Source organism: Dermacentor andersoni, chromosome 4 (genome assembly GCF_023375885.2).
Source record: "Dermacentor andersoni chromosome 4, qqDerAnde1_hic_scaffold, whole genome shotgun sequence".
Taxonomy (NCBI): Eukaryota; Metazoa; Arthropoda; class Arachnida; order Ixodida; family Ixodidae; genus Dermacentor; species Dermacentor andersoni.
In genome coordinates, this window is record NC_092817.1 from 188,461,873 (window position 1) to 188,484,508 (window position 22,636).

The 22,636-nt window shown below is 46.3% G+C and overlaps 1 protein-coding gene across 1 annotated transcript; it reads left to right on the forward strand.

Moving 5' to 3' along the window:
• Positions 1-1,591: 1,591 nt before the first annotated feature.
• LOC126531879 (kelch-like protein 36) lies at positions 1,592-22,019 on the forward strand. The gene is made up of 5 exons (XM_050179615.1): positions 1,592-1,608; positions 5,278-5,480; positions 14,015-14,206; positions 20,062-20,184; positions 21,871-22,019. The coding sequence occupies exons 1-5, from the start codon at positions 1,592-1,594 to the stop codon at positions 22,017-22,019; spliced, it is 684 nt and encodes a 227-aa protein (XP_050035572.1).
• Positions 22,020-22,636: the final 617 nt, after the last annotated feature.

The window sequence follows — 22,636 nt, forward strand, 5'->3', positions numbered from 1 at the left end:
TTGTTTGTGCTGACGAGAGAGTACTTAGTTTAAGTATAATACAAAATATTTGTCTTGTTTTGTGCCAAGAATGGATACCTGCCAACTCAAACTCAGTAATTATGCTATAGAGGCTCAATTACTTGTTTAATTATGCAGGAATATTATAAATAATGCATTACATTTTAGTGTGACAACTCAAAACATGAGAACTGTAGTGTGGTTTTGTACGTGAAACAGAAGTCTATGCATGTCACCGATACTCTATTTGGCAACCTCATGGTACGAGAAGCAACTGATCTATGCACACAAACTATGACCATGCTGCGAAAACAGTTCAACACTCGACTGGATAACAGGAGAGAGAGTCCTCTGTATTTGAAAAAGAAGCGCGCAATTGGAAGGGTTAATTTGAAGGCTTATAGTGACAAGGTCATTACGTCACTTTCGACTACTGCATTGTGCCCACTGCACCGTCTTGAGTTGTTTGTGACACCGCATGAATTCCAACTATGGTTTCGGTGATATGTATAGTCTCCTGCTTCACATATAAGATAGTGCTTCACTTGGAATGCATTTTAATTAAACTATCTGCATAAAAGCTGATGTAATAATATATGTGCTGCTCAACCAATTGAAGCTTTATGCCATAATTGTGAGGTCGGCAACTACCCTACCACAAAAGTGGGACAAGAATTTTTTCTGCCAGTACTCCTTAATGAATTTCTCCTAGGTGCAATAATTGATTTTAAAAGAGAGTAATAATTTTGGTGGACAGTTGCTTTCAGTTGTTGATCTCTTGTTTTAACTCGTGCAGAATACTATAAACCATTGAGCTCGCCAATGCCTGCGTAAACAGCTGCATTTTCCCCCGATGTGGCACTAACAAGGGAGTTCCATAGCTGTGATACCATCGACCAACTTTTTGCATGGGAGTTCGAGTTGTCCGTAGAAGTTTGCAGCAAATAATTCCAGGTTGAAAATCAAGCCTTTCCGGTTAGCAGAAATGGTAGGCTGGCTAGTCAAAACATGGTTCCTGGGCCCACAACGAGCTTTCTGGTATAGCCCAGCCATAGTTGTAATTCAAACTGGTAATTTCTGAAAGCACCACAAATCAATTTTATGTGGGTGATGTGACAGTGGTACAGTTTTTGCAGCGATTATTCAGGCAAGACAAGTCTTAGAACAGTAGTTACTGGAAAGAGAGCGTTGTGAATGCGCAAGTTGTCTGTAAAGAAGTTGCCTTTACTAAGGACCCGCTGTATTATTCATATTCATAGCAACCATACTGAATCGCACTTCTATTTAAAAAATAAAGTGCATTTTTTACTGCTCCTATGGAAGGTTGTGTTTGTGTGGAGACAGGAAACAGCCTTTCTGCAAGCTTCTTTATCTTCCTTAAAATGCGCTCTCCACACACTTGCACTCAGTTCTGCTGCGATTAGTACTGCATGCAACCGTTTATAGTGCAGTTTACCTGAGGTGATAGCGGTATTTATTGGCTGTGTTCGGTCGTGCAAATGGCACACGTGCTTTTTTCATATAGATCCATCTAGTTCATACCAGTGCAAGTTTACTGGCACATATTATGTACCTACAGTGAAACCTACTCATGGCCTGTGGAACAAGGTATATAGAATCATACATTTGTGCAATAATTCAGACATACATGCTTGTTAAATGCAGTGCTATTGCCGGCATGCATGGTATAGTATGCTAATACTGATCCACTACTATCACAAAACAATGGTCTTTCTGACTCTGAAAGCGTGCATCTATTTACAGACACGGTGTTTTAACCTTGAAAATGGCTCAACGAAATGAGTGGACTGCAATGCATTTTGTTCAGTGTGTGCTTAGGCTGAACTGCTACGATTCTTTAGGCTGTATCGTAAATTCCTAAAAATAAAGGGGCATAATGAAAAGTCGCTTCTTCTACTGCACATGCGTAGCGGTAGATGTCATACTTTGCAGGAAAGCCTCTGATAATGTTTCATTACCAACTTTGCTACACTATAAAGATTAGCCCTGACACCATTGATCACTTGAAATGCTTATACTTGCACGAGCTCAGGCAAAAACAGTTGTTTTGCAGTTTTCAAGGAAGGTGCGGCAGAAAAATATATAGAGGACAAAAAATTTATTTCTGAGTCTTGAGATAACTATTTCGATACTGGTCCTATTTATCGACAAAAATTAGTTTAACTGTTTCACTGTATGTATTACTTCTTTAAATAATTATCACTGTGATATTAATGCAATATTACAGTGGCACGAGAGAGAGAGAGAGAGAGAAAATGATAAATGAAAGGTAGGGAGGTTAACCAGGACTGAGCCCGGTTGGCTACCCTACACTGGGGCAAGGGAAAGAGGGACGGGAAGATTAAAAGAAGAGAAAGTCCACTGGAGATATCAGTCGGTCACTCAGTCCGGATCACAGACGCTGACTCAATCAGGTCGCTTTCAAATATCGCAGCAGCGCTTTTGTGGCGTTTTGTAGCTGCGATATGCCAGGCCATGGTCCCAAGATCTTGTTCAAGGTGAACGGCCTTCTATCTAGTTGATTGAGAGCTGTGCAGAGGTGGGTAGTAGCACAGTATGTGTTCTATGGTTTCCTCGACACCGCAGGCATTGCACTCGGCGCTATCAGCCATTCCAATCAGAAATGCATAAGCATTGGTGAATGCGACGCCCAAACGTAAGCGGCACAGCACTGTTTCCTCATTTCGCGGAATACCTGGTAACAGCCGTAGTTGCATAGAGGGATGGAGGGAATGCAAGCGATGTTAAGTGAATTCAGGTGTGTGCCACTTCTCCAATGTCAAAGAGTGGCATGAAATCAAGGACTTGAGGACAGCTCATATATTTGGGAAATGAAAATTTTACTGTGGTCGTCACCTTTCTTGTGTTTTTGTAGTGACATGCAAAATAGGGATTCAACCTTTCAGGATTGTAGACATAGTAAGCAGACCTAACTATAGCACCTGCGAAGCCGAAAAGAGCTTGGACATTTAAAGTCTACACCGCAGCTAGAGCAGTGCTTACCAAGGTGGCTACTAGCCCTAAGTGGAGGCAGCATTAGCAGAGCTACCACCTGGCTTGTAGAGGTCTAGAGTACAGCGTACAAAAGACGGGTACTAGCTGTGGCCTCAGCTGGCCTTAGCAAGATCAAGCTGGAAAGCAGGCGTCTACTGGCTAGGTGCGTGGTTTCTGGGAACAAACAAAAGACAAGACGAAAGAAGAATCTACAACTAAATAACAATTCAATTTGCACAGCACCCGTCTAACTGTCGATGTTCATCGTTCTGGGAGAGGATAGCGCTGCGGCTCTCTACGCTGTCGTACGCTTCTACGGAGCGCTTCTTGAGGTGCTTGTTGCTCCGTGATGCATGGTTGACAGGAGGAATGAGGCGTCGCTGTTGCACCCTCGGTCTGCTAGGAGAAAACCTATCCTCTTTATCTGAGTTGTTCTTGCGTGCGTCGTATATGCCGTCCATTCTATATCGCCACGACGCAAGAGCGTGGTGTACTTGCAGGGCCTATGACGATTGCTGGTGCCCATGTCCTGTGTGTCGCATCGTAAACGGTCACTGTAGAGCCACTGCAGATATCTGGTAGATTTCACGTAGTTCTGTTGCAGAAGACGCGTTGTTTACGTCGTATTTCGTGCACTCGCTTTCCGGCAATTTCAGCCGGCACGGTTCGTGCCTTCAGATGGTAATGTAGTACTGGCAGTTTAGTCCTCCTCTGACGGCTCATGAGTCGTTGTGCGGGTGATTTTAGCGGTCATTCCTTAGTATATTCCTCCACTCAAGCAAGGCACTGTAGAACTCCAGCGTTGGAAATCATGACTTCTTGAGCAGTTCTTTTGTTTCTTGTATGGCACTTTCAGTCATACCGTTACCACGTGGGTAACGCGGACTGGAAGTAACGTGGACGATGCGCAGCTGTAGAAAATACGCGTTCATAACCGCAGATTGCATGCTAATATGGTACCTAACCTACCATTATCAAGACATATTCGCTTACCAGGGCATTCTCAGCCCTCAGGGCCCCTCTACTTGAATCAGGCTTTCATTCCCATCACGATCGCGAAGTCCGCGAGTCTAACCAAATCTATAAGTTCAACACCGCGTCATCTGGCATTAACGAAAGCGCAGGCACACTAACCAGCGTGCCCACTAAGCATCCTTGACATTAGCCGTGACTCCTCATGTATGCCATGAGACGCACCTTTCTTTCAAGAACGCTCTATTATTCTTTACTTCTTTTTTTTTTTCGCTGTTGTATCAATTTGTGTCACATAATGTCCATAGTCCGCACACGACACTGTATTCCCCTGTACACATGCCAATAAACACCCTCATTATTCATCCTGCTCGCTAAGCCGACTACTGAGCCGTGCGCTTTACCTGCACCCTGAATGTACTGTCGCGCGGTGCCTTACTATCTTCTGGTTCTTTTTATTTTATTTTCATGTTTTGTTGATTTCAAGTGGTTTACATTGTAATATTGAGTAAACGAACGATTCACTTCTGCACTGTGCGCCACGTGTGTGGTATCGCTATCGCAATTGGTCACGCTATCTTTACGTTGTTTTTCTTGTTATTATTGCGCACATTAGAGGCTCGATTGCGTAACATTCGGACGACACACACAGAAGAGAAACACACACCGCAGAGCTCTAGAAGAAATATGCTATACCAACACGCCCAGTCCTCAACCTTGGCATATTGCGCACAACTTTATCTCGTGCATCGCGGGTTTATAAAGGAGTCCAAAAGCATGTACATATTACTTTGACAAAGGCTGGTCCACCAGCCGAAACGTCAGTGAAATGTACTGTGTTAATTCAACGTATGTCGTACTCTCTCTCTCTTTCTTCAATATATATATATATATATATATATATATACATATATATATATATATATATATATTGAAGAAAGAGAGTACGACGTAAGTTGTATTAGCACAGTATATTTCACTGACGTTTCGGCTGCTGGACCAGCCTTTGTCAAAGCCTACAGGGACGAATGCCCGTGGTGTAAGGCCACACCAACCCTATGCCACATTACGTGGGAGTGCACACTACACAACATAGAACACCCCGACACGAACACCACGAGGGAGCAATGGCAGGCACTGCTGTCCAGCTCGTCCCTCCACGACCAGCTCAAGCTGATACAGAGAGCTGAGAAGATGGCAAGAGTCCTGGAGTAGGGGCCCCGACCATTAGCGGTCTTTCTGATTATTCTTTTAATGAAGTTTATCTATCTATCTGTGGGCGCGTCGCAGGGTGTACCACGGCGTGGCGCTGCTCGGTACGCGCATCTACGTGGTTGGCGGCTGCACGACGGGTGACACCTACCTGCGCACCGTAGACGGCTTCGACACTGTGACTGGCGATTGGGAGCGCTGCGACTCAATGCATGTGGCGCGCGCCTTCCTCTCTGTCGCTGTGCTTGACGGCCACCTGTACGCCATCGGTGGACACACCGGTACGAAGCCGGTAGAATGACGGCCGATAAAAAAAAAACATACGTATTACAAAGTTATTTTCAGGAAGACCATTTCATTGTCGCTTAGTGAAAGAGAAGGCGTGCTTGTGCGCTTGTCAATATGAAAAGCTTCAGTTCTTTGTCTTGATGTTCTTTCTCGGGAACTTAGCAAGGTGGCTACCTGGGCTTGTCGACGATTCATAATGGCAGTAAATAGCGCGAAAAAACACGCTACGTGCGCCAGCCGGGCAGATGCCTCAATGGGAACTTGCTGGAGCACGCTGATGATGTACGAAATGGAAAGGAACACTTCCTTGCTCTGCAGGCTAGCACGTCTGTGTGTGTGTGTACTGCACAATTTCAGCGATCCACAGTGATTTGTGATTGTCAGGTTGAGCAAACGCGTGTAATGAGCGAGGCACCCTAGATGGCTACGGAGAACGATGCATCTGCGTGAGCAAACTATAGGTTGCGTTATCCAGTAAAGAACTCAGATGCTTGGAATGTTGAAGCATGCGCAGCGGGCGTCTATGATTGTTCAAACTGTCACTCTTTGGTTTTTTTGGCTTTCGTTGGTTCTTTTTCTTTCTCGCAGTAAATTGGCTTCGTGTAACTAGTTCCGCGCATGTGTATACTTCCAACTATCATGCACCAAGATTTAAAAATGTGCTAATGCCGCGTAGCTGAACGGAACCAACGTAATGTTGTTTCTCGTTGCTTGGAGAAACTCAGAGTATGTTCATAATTAGTCTAAATTACATAATAAACTTTTCAGTTATTATAATTAGATGAAAAGTCTAAACGAGAAAATTGTAGAGCAACATGAAAAACTTCCCATACAGCTTTCTGTTACTCAATACGTGCTCCATAAAAGTGTTTTTCCGAGCGTGAAAGAGACCCGCGAATATATGAAAAATTGTCGCGCGACTTGCCGCTCCAGGCTCTTGAGATTGTTGCGGCACGACAATATCAATCCTCAGCGCTGAACAGGCAATTACTGGCAATCCCCCCGTTCACGTGAATACGTTCATTATATAGGGATTTGGTGTATCCAGGAACAAAATGAAGCAACGAGGCAATCGAGCAAGCTCACTCACTCAAGTCAAAAATGCCGACGAAATGGATAATACGCTTTGCGAGCGCCCTGAAGTGCACCTCAGCACCACCAAGAAGAGCGCTTCCGATGCGCGGGGTTCTATCAATCTCATGCGGTCCACTTCCCTCAATCTCGGCACATTGCTTACCCAGCGCATACACAGCAGAGAGTGCATCCTATAACGTATAAGGCGTCGGGCGAGGCGGCTCCTCGTCGCAGCAGAAGGCGCTAGCAACGACGCGACACACGTGTCGTCTTGATAGCGTTTCTCTTGGACACGCTTCTCGCAGGGCATTGTCGCAGGTGACACTTTAAGGCGCTGGCCGCGGAAACCCTGAGTTCCATATATTGTCACGTGTCACGTGTCCATACTTGTTTGTCCCGATAAAGACAAACAAGTACTCGTGTCAATATATCCAATGTCGAGTTCGTTATGAGGGCGCTGTTTTGCATGGGTATCAGTCAGTGAGCATCGTGGGCTCGATATGGAGCGATATATGATTCGCTTTGTCCGTGTTCTTTGTGTTCGAGTTCGACTGTAGTGTACCAGTTTTAGGAATGAGATCACCTTGCTTGTTATGATGTCACGCTCATCTCGCTGATGTCACGCTCATCTCGGCACAGGCTACGTGCGCACAGCCAGCGTGGAACGCTACATACCGCATCGAAACCACTGGACGATGGTTGCACCGCTCAGAAGAAGGCGAAGTGCTGCGGCGGCTTGTGCTTTCAGGGGCAAGTACCTCGCGGTTACTGGTTTCTAACTTCTTGTCAACTTAAATTAAGGTACCGTACAGCAAACGTTAGCATGACGCCTACGTTCATTGAACTTCTGCTTGTTTTGATAGAGGGACTTGATGGACTTCCATTACCTCTATAGCGTATCTTTAGTTTCGAACAGTAAAGACAGTGAGCTCTCATTAAGACGAACTTGGTTAAGCCGAATCCTCTCATTTGACGAACAACATGGGAACGTTTGTTTGGTTTTTCATAGACTCAATGCAAAAGAATCCGCTTACGACGAACCGCATCAGACGTACTCCGGTTAAGACGAACATTAGGAGTGACCGCCACCGCTACGGATCCTGGAGGCTGCAGGGCTTGTGGTGCACGTCGCCCATCGACAGAGGCGAAAACAAGAGAAGGAAACAAAAGAAAGTTGCGGTGGCGTCTCACTTCGTAAACTGGGGTGACGCCCAAGCGGATGGGTGCTACAGCGCATACGAAGCTATCGGCCTTTGGTGCGCATCGCAGATCGTATTCACGGCAGGGCTCGCGAGCCGGAGTAGTACGCCTCCTTGTAAACATTCGCTTACTAAATAATTCGACAAACATGGTGCCAGTGCGCACAGGCAAACATGAACACATCACACTCTATGACTGTGGATGATCGTTGTCAAAACGCTGGCGAGAGAACGCGCGGCAGCAGCAACGAGCGAACGTGCTGTGTATCACTTCAGCGCAAACTGAGTGCCGAGAAAACAGCGCAAGCAAAGCTACGATCTCCCACCCCACCTACACAGTGCCCCCAAAGCAGGTCACTTTCAAGATAAACCAGGAGACACACGGACACGGTACGATTCGGCGTCCGATCCGACGTGCGGCGCTGCATACTCCGGGATGTCATGCGGCATACGACGATTTGGGCCACACGGTGCGTGCATCCGAACGAACGAGCAGCGGGTAAGCTCCGCCCAGATCGAGCCCTCAGCTTGTACGCTTGGATGACTTCATATCTACGTCAAGAAACGCAATATAAACAACTCTGTACAAGACGGCTTCGCTTTGCGCGAACACTGTGAGTAAAATTATGCCCCAGAACACTTCACGACCGCGAGTTCTCCACTGACGGCTCCACTGACAGCCAGCGAGCTTGGCCGCAGCGTAGCTAGGCGGACGCTGCGGCCGACGGCGCTTGCGACGCAGCCCGAGCTCGTCGAAGAGCGCTTATCTTTGCCAAAACGAATAACATTTTTCACTTAGATCGCCTGTAATTAAATACAATTGGTTTACTCGACACAGTCGTTGCGAAGGGCAAACGTGCAAGCGAAGTGAGCAGCCTCGCTCAGAATGTCGGTGTGCTGTCTGCCCCCGAAATGCCCTCGCATCGCAGCTCTCTTTCTCGCCACTAGCTTAATACTAGTGTACTAGGCGCTGCTTTGCAGAACAGGCGCGCGTTCTAGATAATTTTACTGAACTGGTAGCTATGTCGTGTCGAAAACGAACTGCAGCAGGCAACGAAAAAAAAAAGAAGACGGGGAGAAACCGCCCGCCGGCGCCGGCTATGTGGAGAAAACGTCGTCACATGCCAGCCGCGCTGTCATTGGCTGCGGCCGAACGACGGTGCGGTTGTCGGACGCGTCGGACGATGAAAATTTGCCCAGTTTGTCGCCCCAATCCGGCGCTTCGGCACGGCAAAACACTTGATTCCGGCGCGTCGGATGCCGGATCCGACCGTGTGCCTCCCGCTTAAAGCCCACGCGACCGCGCGCGGCCGAAGTATGATGGCCGAGATCTCCCCTCCCCCGCGCGAAGGAAGACGGCACGATGCCTCCCCTCTTTCCACCCTTGCGCACGCGAGATTGAGCCGCCATCGGCTCACCGCAGGTGCTACGGTGCCGGAGGGGTAGAGTATGCGCCTCGCGTGCAAGAGCACCGAGGTTCGAATCCCGGTGCCACGCAATTTTCCACCCGATTAAACAAAAATTCGCATGTTGATAAAATTGGATACACAGGTCTGGAGTGCTGCCTGGTCCCGGTGACCAGAACCGGTAACGTACTCCCTCACCATAGCAGGATTGGCCACCCTGGTGCAGTACTTAGCCACAACCTCCTATAATAATACAACAATCGAACCCCGGCCCTCAGTCCCCAGCAGCTGTGAAGCAACTGACCATGGCGGCGGTCAGACCTGTGACAAAGCAGAGGGTGCTAAAAATACCTGGGTCCGAACAGGCCGCCATTAAAATCTGCACCTGGCAAAGTTCAACGCTAGAACGTTATCTAGTGAGGTGAGTCTAGAAGTGCTAGTGGAGGAATTAGAGGGCAGTAAATGGGATATAATACGGCTCAATGAAGTTAGGAGGACAAAAGAAGCAGATACAGTGCTAAAAAGCGGGCATGTCCTGTGCTACCGGGGCTTAGCGGAGAGACGAGAAGTGGGAGTCGGATTCCTGATTAATAAGGATATAGCTGGTAGCATACAGGAATTCTATAGCATTAACGAGAGGGTGGCATGTCTGGTTGTGAAACATAATAACAGGTACAAATTAAACGTCGTACAGGTCTGCGCCCCTACATGCAGTCATTATGACCAGGAAGTCAAAAGATCTTATGAAGACGTGGAATCGGCGATGGGTAAAGTCAAAATAAAATACACTATACTGATGGGCGACTTCAATGCCAGAGTAGGCAAGAAGCAGGCTGGAGACAAGTCAGTGGGGGAATATGGCATAGGTTGTAGCAATAGCAGGGGCGAGTTATTAGTAGAGTTTGCAGAACAGAATAATATGCAAATACTTAATACCTTTTTCCGCACGCGGGATAGCCGGAAGTGGATGTGGAGGAGTCCGAATGGCGAGACTAGAAATGAAATTGACCTTCAACTCTACGCTAACCCTGGCATCATTCAATATGTGCACGTGCTCGGCAAGGTGCGCTGCAGTGACCATAGGATGGTAAGAACTCGAATTAGCCTAGACTTGAGGAGGGAACGGAAGAAACTGGCACATCAGAAGCCGATCAATCAGTTATCGGTAAGAGGGAAAATAGAGGAATTCCGGATCAAGCTACAGAACAGGTATTCGGCTCTAACTCAGGAAGAGGACCTTAGTGTTGAAGATATGAGCGACAATCTTATGGGCATCATTAAGGAGTGTGCAATAAGTCGCTGGTAACTTCGTTAGACAGGATACCAGTAAGCTATCGCAAGAGACGAAAAATCTGATTATGAAAGCCTCTAACCTTACAGCTAGAATAGTACGGACAGAACTTTCGAAGTTAATGAACAAGCGTAAGACAGCTGACATAAAGAAGTAAAATTTGGATAGAATTGAAAATGCTCTCAGGAACGGAGGAAGCCTAAAAGCAGTGAAGAAGAAACTAGGAATAGGCAAGAATCAGATGTATGCGTTAAGAGACAAAGCCGGCAGTATCATTATTAATATGGATGAGATAGTTCAAGTGGCTGAGGAGTTGTATAGAGATTTATGCAGTACCAGTGGCACCCACGACGATAATGGAATAGAGAATAGTCTAGAGGAATTTGAAATTCCACAAGTAACGCCGGAAGAAGTAAAGCCTTGGGAACTATGCAAAGGGGGAAGGCAGCTGGGGAGGATCAGGTAACAGTAGATTTCTTGAAGGATGGTGGGCGGATTGTTCTAGAAAAACTGGTCACCCTGTATACGCAATACCTCATGACCTCGAGCCTACCGGAATCTTGGAAGAACGCTAACATAATCCTAATCCATAAGAAAGACGACGCCAAAGATTTGAAAAATTATACACCGATCAGCTTACTGTCCGTTGCATACAAAGTATTTGCTAAGGTAATCACAAATAGAATCAGGAACAGGTTACCCTTCTCTCAACCAAAGGAACAGGCAGTATTCCGTAAAGGCTGCTCAACAATAGACCATATTCACACTACCAATCAGGTGATGGAGAAATGTGCAGAATATAACCGACCCTTATATATAGCTTTCATTGATTACGAGAAATCGTTTGATTCAATTGAAATCAGCAGTCATGGAGGCATTACGGAATCAGGGTGCAGACGACCCGTATGTAAAAATACTGAAAGATATCTATAGCGGCTCCACAGCCACCGTAGTCCTCCATGAAGAAAGCAGCAAAATCCCAGTAAAGAAAGGCGTCAGGCAGGGAGATACGATCTCTCCAATGCTATTCACAGCGTGTTTACAGGAGGTCTTCAGAGACCTGGATTGGGAAGAATTGGGGATAAAAGTTAATGGAGAATACCTTAGTAACTTGCCATTCGCTGATGATATTGCCTTGCTTAGTAACTCAGGGGACCAATTGCAATGAATGCTCACTGACCTGGAGAGGCAAAGCAGAAGAGTGGGTCTAAAAATGAATCTGCAGAAAACTAAAGTAATGTTTATCAGTCTCGGAAGATAACAGCAATTTACAATAAGTGGCGAGGCACTGGAAGTGGTAAGGGAATACATCTACTTAGGGCAGGTAGTGACGGCGGATCCGGATCATGAGACTGAAATAATCAGAATAAGAATGAGCTGGGGTGCGTTAGGCAGGCATTCTCAGATCATGAACAGCAGGTTGCCATTATCCCTCAAGCGAAAAATGTATAACAGCTGTGTCTTACCAGTAGTCACCTACGGGGCAGAAATCTGGAGGCTTACGAAAAGGATTATACTTAAATTGAGGACGACGCAACGAGCTATGGAAAGAAGAATGATGGGTGTAACGTTAAGGGATAAGAAAAGAGCAGATTGGGTGAGGGAACAAACGCGAGTTAGTGACATCTTAGTTGAAATCAAGAAAAAGATATGGACATGGGCAGGACATGTAATGGAAAGGGAAGATAACCGATGGTCATTAAGGGTTACGGACTGGATTCCAAGGGAAGGGAAGCGTAGCAGAGGGCGGCAGAAAGTTAGGTGGGCGGATGAGACTAAGAAATTTGCAGGGACAACATGGCCACAATTAGTACATGACCGGGTTAGTTGGAAAGGTATGGGGGAAGCCTTTGCCCTGCAGTGGGCGTAACTAGGCTGATGATAATGACGGCTCACCGTTGCACGCTTTCACTCACACACAGAGTGTACTGCGCGCGAGCACGATCGTATCACGAGACCAACCCGGTACGTCCGTATCGCAAACATAATCTCTATAAATTGCTAGAGGAGGCCAACCCACCGCACTTCTGCCTACCTTCCTCCTCTACTACGCTTTGCCTCGTTTCTCATTTCCCACCTTGCTCAACGTCACCAAGACTTTCCTGTAGGTGGCGTTGCTTTGCCGCGGGCTCCTTCCTTCGTAGTTTCGCTAGCTCGGAGCGTGCACCGATGACCAGTGAGGCAGCAGACGCCTGCTTGAACTCCCTAGCAAACTTTTTCCAGAAGCACGAAAGCACAGAAAGATTTTTAAGGTCAGCAGGTGAGAGGACGTCGTTAGTGGCAGCTCGCCACTTTGCACAGAAGCGACAAACATCCACCACGGACTGGATGAAACCAAGCAAGAGTACCCCCCCCCCCCCCCCACTTGAGTACTGTTTTCTATAAAGTTCAGCTAAATAAATGCGCTTGTGTCATTTCCTCCCCCCCCCCCCCCCGCGTGGTAAGTCTACTTCATTTATTCTTTTGAAATAAGATATTTTGATGCACCTGGTCATGCTATTAATCATTCATATTAAAGGTAGTCTACGAATGTAAGGTGCATTAAATAATCGTCCCTCTATCGTACTGCATCGCCTGTTGCATATGGAATAGCAGTAATGAAATTAACTCTAAGTCGACGTCATTGTAAAACACATAATGTATAGTGGTTGAGATTGACACAAAGCTTATCTCATTACTTTCTGCTTACGTTTCTGCAAAATACAAGCAAGAAATTGTAGCAGTTACAGGACTGTTGTCTGCTCAGTTAATACAATTTGCTTCAAAAGAGGCGTTCAACATTCTGACTAGACACACATACGCTGTTCTGTTTATTGGAAGACAGAAGGAAACATAGGCCGTGATTGAGAAAAACAGTTTGATTTTCTCAGCCGCCTAATAAATTTAGGCTAAGTGGCATGTATGTCTTCCAACGACGACATTAGTCTATGATTGTGCCTTCGTACTTGTAGTGGTTCTCCTAACAAAAAAAAAAAATCGGGAATGATGTCTCGCTGCTTACCCGTTTAGAGAGAGCCTGCGTATTCTGGTGTACCGACATATAATAAAATAAAATTTGTATGTATGAAGTGTTGAATATCGGCAAGACTGGTGGAGAAATTAGGTTATTTTTCTTTGCTGCAAATTTCCTCGATATGCGCACTTATAATGGCTATTATGAATTTGCGAGTTACGGCGTTCCTCGGTTCTTTCTTTCTGCCGATCCTTGTGGTGAACGTATTTTTCAGTGTTAGTGAACGGGCATGGACACGTTGGTTGGAGCTAAAGCTACCACCAAGAACGGAATTGTTGATATAAGCCCAAGTGAGAAGACACCGTCCCTTATAACGAAATCCTACGTTTCCTGGGCACAAGTCCTTCCTGCAAATCTTTCCCTTACTGCTTCGGACACTTCGTATACGAGAATAACGAAATTTTTGGCTGCTTGCACAACTTACACCAGTGGAATCTTGATAAGATCGCGTCTGTACTAATTAAAGCGACTTCAATGACTCCTACGCGCTAGCACGTGCTTGATTTTGGCCTGTATCGAGGTGACCGCGCATGCGCGCGTGCAGGAAAGCTTTACGTTAGTGGCGGAAACTCTGGCGGGGACGTGCTCTCCAGCGTGGAGGAGTACACCGTTGAACTAGACTCGTGGGTCCTCGTGATGTCCATGCCTAGTCCACGATCGAACCATCGGATGGTGGTGCATGACGACAGCATCTACGTCATCGGAGGGTACGACGGACGCCGCCGCATCGATTTAGGTGCGTACAGTGTCACAACGCCTGATTTCACGGAGCTAATATGGCCGCAGGGTGATATGAAGCACCCAAGCCAATTTGAAAATGGCCCTCTCAATTGGATGCTAGAAAAGTGGCATGAGCCACATATATTATAATCAGAGAGATCTGATGTTCGAATATGCACGGTGCTTCACGTATATAAAACCGAGCACGAAGGTTTTTCGGAGCTGGGAATTCACGATGAGTTCCTCGACACTTCACCACTCCGCCCGATATTTAGCTAAACAATGCGGTGGTCGTATTGGAGTGGATATCTCGATTCGAGGGAGCATGTATTGGCTGCAAAGAAGTTTTGTTATTTCTTTGAAAGTGTGCTCTGGAAGTTATTCAGATGGTCATGCCTGTATAGACTTTTTCATCGGGCGAGGAGGATAGGGCACGCGGAGAGCCCTTCCTCCTCTGTGGCTTGGGCGATCCGGCGCGGCTTGAAAGTATTGCTGCCACGTGCTGCGGAACGATTTCGAGATGTTTTAAATCGTACTTTGTGAAATTTACGCTAAGTTCGTTCATATAAGATCGTCAGGAAAGTATTTCAGCGTATCGGTAACTACAGTAGGCGGAAATATGGCTTGGGGGCGCAAGAATGTGACGCGCTTCATCAGCCGCGGTGTGTGTACGTGCTGTGAACTATTTTGCTTATATCGGTTTTAATTCAACAAAGAGAACCGGTCTCTTTGTATTACAAGCATTAAATGATAAACCAGCTCACTGTCTGATCGCTTGGCGTAGGGAGTAAAACAAAACATAAGAGCGCATGCTCGTGCACGGCCAACCTAAGGCAACCACGAAACATCTAAGCAGCAGGTGCTATCAAATAATTGTGATGCACCGGCATCGTTTTCGCGCATTTCAAGTCTAGTAGGCTTGAAATTACTATATTTCTACGTTAGCCTTCCTGCATGAGGCCGATGGCGCTGCTCAACACGGCGATCACTGCGGTTGGTGAACCAGCACGATACAAATGTAAGCTGTGCGCTTCGGCATTCGCTTCGGCATTGCCTTTTTGGCCTGTATAAAGCCATAATATATGAGAGGGATCGTATAAAAAGAATGCGATGGCTATTTTTGAGGACAAAATTTCCGTAATACGTGTGAGTGCGTCGTAGAGAACGGAACGAACACAACCGAAAAAAAAAATCGGTTATGATCCTCTTTCTCGAAAAAGCAAGAGAAAACGGGTTAACTCCGCAATACGACTTCGCATAGTCACGCCGCACAACGTCTGTAGGTTCATAACCGCTGATGCCGTATGCTTGGACCATGTGGTATATAGAACAAAGATATCTGTAATCCAGCACCTGCCACTGCTTAGGACGTTCGCGCCGTTCGTAAACAGTCCCTTTGCTGGACAAGCTTAATTCAGACTGTAAGGTATGCTGGTATTCTTGCCAAAACTATTTTATTCACGGGCGGAAACCTCATCCATCGAACCAAGTAGTCACGCAATGTAACCTGCAGCGAACAGTTTGAACGGTTGTCAAAGTATAACATCACAGCTCGTATCGTAGCAGAACGGTACCCACGCTGTTACGATCGTCGCGTATGTTTCATGGCTCCTAAACCGCAGCTTAGAAATAGAGGATAATACTGCAATAAGGTCACATTAGTGAATGGAACATTCTGAAATACAGAGTTGATCTCCGAGTCTGATTGTAGGCTCAAATATGCGCGCACACATCGCGCTGCGTGTTCCGTCCAGCTCATGGAGGATGGTCCACCCCAACGCCAGCAGAAACTCCGGCCATGACGCCTTAAACTACTCCAGCACGTCTCACAGTACCGTTTACCACGTAGAAGACGCACGTCATTCTAAACAGACCGCACGACCGCGAAAACAAACGCTAGAACCTACCGCCGAGCGTATACCTGCCATGCAAAACACCGCTTTCACCCAAGCCAATATGGCGCTGCTCATAGGCGGCGCCACTGCGTTCACAATATGGCGGCGCCTACGAAAAAACGGTGTATAAGCGGATGTGACTGCCGGCATATTCGTTACAGTGATATTAAATGACGCATAACATTTCCTTAGTGTGCTTACAGTTAGCTAATTAGTTATTAAACGTAAGGTGGTATTGATTTTTTAAAGCGTGTACTGAACTGCCCGACATAATTGTTACTGAGGTCAATTTCACGTGATTTGTCGTTCCTGGCTGTAAATAACGACCATGGACCATGAAATACCGACGTCATTACGTGCTTGATGGCTTCGACTGCTGCCAACTCGTGTTTCGAATAAGCTACGCCTGCATCCCGCAAGAAACAAGCCTTGCAGCCAAACCGGCCTCTACACAACTTCACCATCCTTGCTTAAAATTATAAGCTGCCGCAGACGCCAAGAGTTAGCGATAAGCTTTTCTGTAAAATCAAGACGCCCTGATGTCCTTGTTCAGCGATCAATATGACACATGGTGTTGAAAACAGAACTGAGAGCGGTGCAATCGTGTCGTGAAAACAAAGATGTGAGGTCCGGTTTTCCTATTTCATGTATCAAATAAGAAAGCTTCTCGTCGGACATTCTCGTACTCAAAACCTGCTAGGTAATATCAACTGGTCACTGGGCCCATGGACTTTGCGACAAGAGAGAATATCCGCTTAAGAGGAACACTTTAACTCGGGTGCTCCTGTCTAAATACATGTAAAAGAATTCGTTTTTTCTCGTCAATCACTGCACCAAATTTGACGACGTTTGTTGCATTTATAAGAAACACGTGAAATCTTGTGACAGTTTGTTTAGAATTTTTTTATTTATATCTCCAGCTTTTTATTAAAAATTGACAAAATCGCGAATTTCCAGGAAACTATACTATCAAGTTTACAACTCTAAATCAGCAACGAAAAATGACATCACAATTACGTCAATTGAATCTAATAGGACATCTAAAGCGGACAAAATTGATATGTTGCACTTGAATGTCAGAAAATTTAGTAATACGGAAATGCAGCCTTGTACAAAACGTAACGAATTCACGTAAGGTACAAATTGACATATTGAATTTGTCCGCTTTGAATTATGTAATGAATACCGTTTACAGAACCGCGCTATCTGTTCTTGCTGCAGAGCTATTAATTTTAAACTTCGTGCATCCATTTTTTTTTTCAAACTTCCGAAATTTTGAAATTTTTTGTGCATCATTCAGGCCATAAATCTAAATACCGCTCCCACCTGTCACTGCAAGTTAGCTTTCTCTCTCAAATGCAACAAATTTCATTGAAATCGGTCCAGGGGTTATCTCAGAAAAACGTTTTTGCTTTTTCCATGTATTTGAATAGGCTGCGTCGGAGTTGTGCTCGAGCTAAAGCTTCCTCTTAAAGGGACACTAAAGCTTAATATTAAGACAGCGTGGACTGTTGAAATACCATCACAGAAACCTCTAAACGCTTGCTTCTTGAGAAGAGACTTACTTTAAGAGAAAATGCGTTCTGACGCTTCCGCGTACCTCCAGCTCAGTTCAAATCGCCCGCCCTCCGATCGAGGAGTGGTCTCATAGTGACGTTGCGCCGTCGGTCAGTAAAACGGCGCCCGCAAATAGCACTACGGCTTTTCTGCGTAAAACGCAAACGCGCGGCGAGAAACAAAGCCAAGACATAGCCGACAGCAGCGCGAAAGCGGAACTATGGTGGCTAGCGGAAGGGAAAGCGCGCGACGATAGGCTGGCTCTTTATTTTATGACGCCAACTTTGACGCTCGTTGCAATGGACAACCATGACAACGACACATTGGCTCGCGATGTTTGGCTTGACTTCAGCGATTTAAGCACTGATGAACGTGACCTGCTGTTGAGGGCTCGCGCTGCCGGCGTTGTTGCGTACTACTGCGACGGCAACTGTATGTCATGGCTGTACATATTCCCACATTTGTAGCTTTTCCTTCGTGAAAACCAAATGCCGCACTCACTGCCCTGTCTTTGACCTGGAGTTGTTCTTGCGCTTCGGAGAATGCAGGCAAGACTACGGGAAAGCATTGCTTTGAAAGGCACTGCACACGACTTCAGTAAGTGGGTGTTGAACTCGTAATCCTCTGGACGAAAGGGCAGCGAGCACACTATGTGGTTTTTCGGCTCTTCGCCAACGCGATGTGGCAGAGGTACGGCCCTTAACCACTTCGAACGGAGAGGTTCACTCGTTTTCACACAGTGATAAGTAACGTTGTATTCGCCGCTGCAACTGCCCTTGGCCAAGTTCCGCGGACCGTTCGAGCATCCCACGTTATCACGTGGACGTGGCATTCTCGCTGCTTGTTCCAAGTGCAAGTTTCGCGAGCCAGCCGAACCAGCGCAGCACGACGCGATAATGAAACACCTGAAACTCCAAGGCGCGCGCGGTGCAGAGTCGAGCGCGCAGACTCGAACGAAAACGAAAGCTTTCGACCATCCATGCTACTGAAGGGTAACGTCAAGATGTTATTTTTTTCTTAGAATCGAACAGAAGTAGATAAGTAGCATTTTCTGCCGTCTTATAGCCTAATGAAATGATCTTTTTAATACGAGTAGTTGAGTACTAGTGACATAAATTATGATGAGGAGTGCCTTCGTCATCGGTCTAGTACCGGAATGTCGCGGGGGGGTCTCAAATTGTGTCATGCATTTACCTCAATATCTCGGTTACTAAAGCGCTGTTCGCGATTATATTGACGCCTTAGACGTTCTAGAGCATTGCTTTATCATTTTAACTTGACTTCATAGTAACCTTTATAGTCCCTTTAAAGCCGCTGTCTGATCGACCTCCCGAACTACCACTCCTTTAGAAGCTGGGCCTCGAAGCGTGTGGACTTTCTGCTTGTAAAATTCCCTGCAGAAGTTTTGGCTGCTTAGAAGTTTAACCGAAGCCTGTCAGATTTAAGTCGGAGGTATTTACCCTTAAAGTACTTTATCAAGTATAACCATAATGTGTCCTAAATGCGCAGAATTGGAAGCACATGCAGGCTCCGCTGACAGTGGGCCTTTTGAAACAGGCGACAGACCAGATAAATAATGCGCAGAAATTAGCGCAATTTATTCGATCTGGGCTATCAACTATCACTTATTCGCAATATCGAAGATAAGCTTTCTTTCTTATCAAGGCAACGTATATTGCTATGGGAAAAATACCTGTTCCTGTATTTTGCATTGTTTTGACTGCCTTTACCTTGCCGTGATGAATTGCATATCACTGAGAAATATGAATCTACAAAAAAGACGAAGGACAGTTACAATAAAAAGCCGTATCTATAACTGTTGTAGTTTCTGCAATACTTTTGTAGTTTCTGCAATACTTTTGTAGTTTCTGCAATACTTTTGCGCTGGGTCACGTATAATTGCAGACCCCAAGAGAGTATTGTGGCGACGCCCAGCGAGTTCCAGAGGCCATTGTGTTCGTAGATTCTACGCAGTGCAAAGGTCCAAACGAGATTCTCACCTCCCCTATCATCTCCGCCCCACTACAGCCATGTATGTACGCGCTCTGAACCACCCTTCGACGCGACATGAAAAGAAACAGCGCCAGTAGCGCAAAAGTCGAAGGAACAGGCAAGAGAATCTTCGCTTTAATATTAAGGATGTAATGAGGACGCAGAACTGTATCCTTGCTACTTTCCTAGGGTTTTTTTTTTCACCTTGTTTCGCCTTGTGCGCTGACCGCCATCATAAACATACAAGTGTACACAGAGATGTGCGTGTCCACTTGCATGCTCTGGTCTGTCATGCGCCTCCACAATCCTACGTAAAAACTTCACTGTTGTCACGCGTGACAGTTATTATGACCGCATTTTTTGAGTGTGTGTGTGTTCGCACTTCATTGCATGGTGATCCACGGGTGTCGCTTCCACCACTGCGCAGTGCTGAAAAACGTGGCGAACGTGGTGCGCGAGTGGGAGGATGTGGCTCCGTTGAGCGTCAGCCGCAGCAGCTTCACTGTTGTCGACTTCAGAGGGGAGATATACGTCATCGGCGGCGTCACCGGTGAGTGTCTATCAGGGCTGTTACCGCCGAAGCGCGCTCTACCAACTAATGGGTTATCTGGCGACGGGAGCGTAGCGAGTGCTCTCAGGCAAGTTTACGTGAAGGCGACGCCGACGGAATGGCGCGTGCTTACACTCTACACTCTAAAAAAAGTTTGCACCCTTTGGGGTGTATATCTGCCACACAACAATGATCGTCATCTGCCTTGATGCGTTTCCTTTCTTTAACACTGCTAGTCCGGTACTTTCCAGTAACGAACGGCATGCGCGTTATCAGCATGACATAGCATTGCCGACAGGAAAGTAGCGGGCGCGGCGTTTTCAAGAAAGGAAACGCAAACAAGGCAGATGACGATTATCGTTGTGTGGCAGATATACACCCCAAAGGTTGTAACCTTTTTTAGAGTGTACAGACTATATGGAATGTGCACTACTGACAATCTGTAGAAACGACGCTGACCACAGCAGAAAATGAAAATACATTTCGGCTCTTCTGACGGCAACCTTCTTCACGACATTGTGAACCGAAAACTCCCGTCAGCCGAAAAACGTCTTTGCTTCATTTTCTTCCATGGCATGTGTGTGGTTTCGATGGTCTGCCGACAAAACTTTGCTTTCAATGTCTACTACCCTGCTTGACGTCAAGTTCGCAGTGGTAATACCAAATGCGCGCGTGCGTGGTGATACCGTTCTTCTTACTGGCATGGTATCGTAAGTATACAGGTCCTATACGTGTATTTTGAAACGTCAGTTCAGCATGATGTGTGAGACTTCCTCGTGCGTTTGACGCGTTTCACTGAAGTTCCTCCGGTGACTGGTGTACGCGTTTTGATGGAACGGAACAAACTTACACCATCGTTATTTCGTGATGGCTAAGACAAGTTGCAGCGAACTGTAATATCTTTGCACGAATCTCCAATCATTCACAGAGAAACGTGCATCGGAAATAGCCGAGCATTAGGCAGGTGAAGCTGTCGCCATGCGCCATACTCGGCTGAGCTGTTAATAGCGCGCGCGGACGTCACCTGCTACGTGGGAACGACGAGGTCCGCTTGCATTTGTTGCATTTCTGCCAACTCCTCTTCGAAGATTTCTTGTGGGTCTATCCGTAGAAGCATTAGTGGACAATTTTAGTGGAAAGGAAGAGCAAAAATATAAGTACCCCCCACCACACATGCACACACACAAACACACCCGCAGCCACTGCGTTTGGCTGCTAAGAACGCAAATGATTATCGACAGTTCCATAGCGAAATGACTTGTACAACTTCGTAGTCAGGCGCGGAGAGTATCTTAGTATATCATCAGTAATATTAATTTTTGTACATTAGGGAGATTGCGGCTTGACACCAGAACTGGACTGGCCTTTCGGTTCCGAACAGCGGAGCACTGATTTGAAATATGCACTTCGATAAAGCTTTTTGCACAGACTGGCAGCGCTGGAAGTTATACGCTTTCCATTACATTTAAAACGTCTTATGACCAAAATTCACAGTTATGCTCGCAGAAGTGACACACCGGCTGCAAGGAGAAGCAGTTGGCTCGTTTAAAGAACGTGTAAACTATAAGGAGATATCTTTACATTGACTGCAAAACGCGTTCTGTTTGGCGTTTAAGTGCAAGATTATGGTGCGTGAAGCTGCGTGTGTCATGTGGCGTCCATCACAGCGCGCCTCTGGAAACGCAGACGGTGGTTTGACGGCTGTGGTGGAGCACTACTCGTCCGTTTCCAACACGTGGCGCTCCCTGGTGGCTCCGCTCGGCCAGCCGCTCGGCGCTATGGACGCCTGCGTGGTGGTGGGACTGGGCGCCGCACGGAGGCTGTCTGGCCGCTAACGAATATCTGGTGTGTAGCTCGCCGCGCTGACTTTCCTGCTCCGGTGCGCTTTCTCGCACGCGACAGTCAGTGCACGAAGGGCAAAGAAAAAAGCAAAGCAAGAAACACCATCCATATTAATAAAGAAAACACTCAAGTTTCTATATGTGTAGGATACCTATACAGCGTCTCTAAAAATTTGGCCGTGTGTACGTACGCGGATGACTTGGAAGCTGTAGGCAATGCCTGCTTTTGTTGTGTTTAAAGCCTAGATTAGCGGAGGCCTTGGGCATTGATTTTCTTCTATTTACAAAAAGTCCCTGTACGTCTCCGTTGCTTTCGTGTCAGTTTGATGGGGAACACTACAATTATGATAAAGTCGAGCCTCATTCTTAGTTTTAGAATAAAACAAATTACGCATCACTTGGCATTCACGTTCAGGCCTTACTGATTCTGTGAGAAAGGTCCCTCCAAATGCACTATTCTGACTATACGTACATGTGTGTGCTTACGTACATGTAGTTAGTTGGCGCAAGTTACGTGCTCATAAATAAAACGCCACGAAAACCTAATCTGCTTTGTTACCGACAAGTCCGTGGATGCATGGCAATATTTTATGACGTCAGCATGTCACCAC

Coding starts and splice junctions, on each gene's coding strand:
- LOC126531879 (XM_050179615.1), top strand. Junction 5,481..14,014: donor CGCCATCGGTGGACACACCG/GTACGAAGCCGG, acceptor GCGCGCGTGCAG/GAAAGCTTTACGTTAGTGGC. Junction 20,185..21,870: donor CGTCATCGGCGGCGTCACCG/GTGAGTGTCTAT, acceptor CTGGAAACGCAG/ACGGTGGTTTGACGGCTGTG.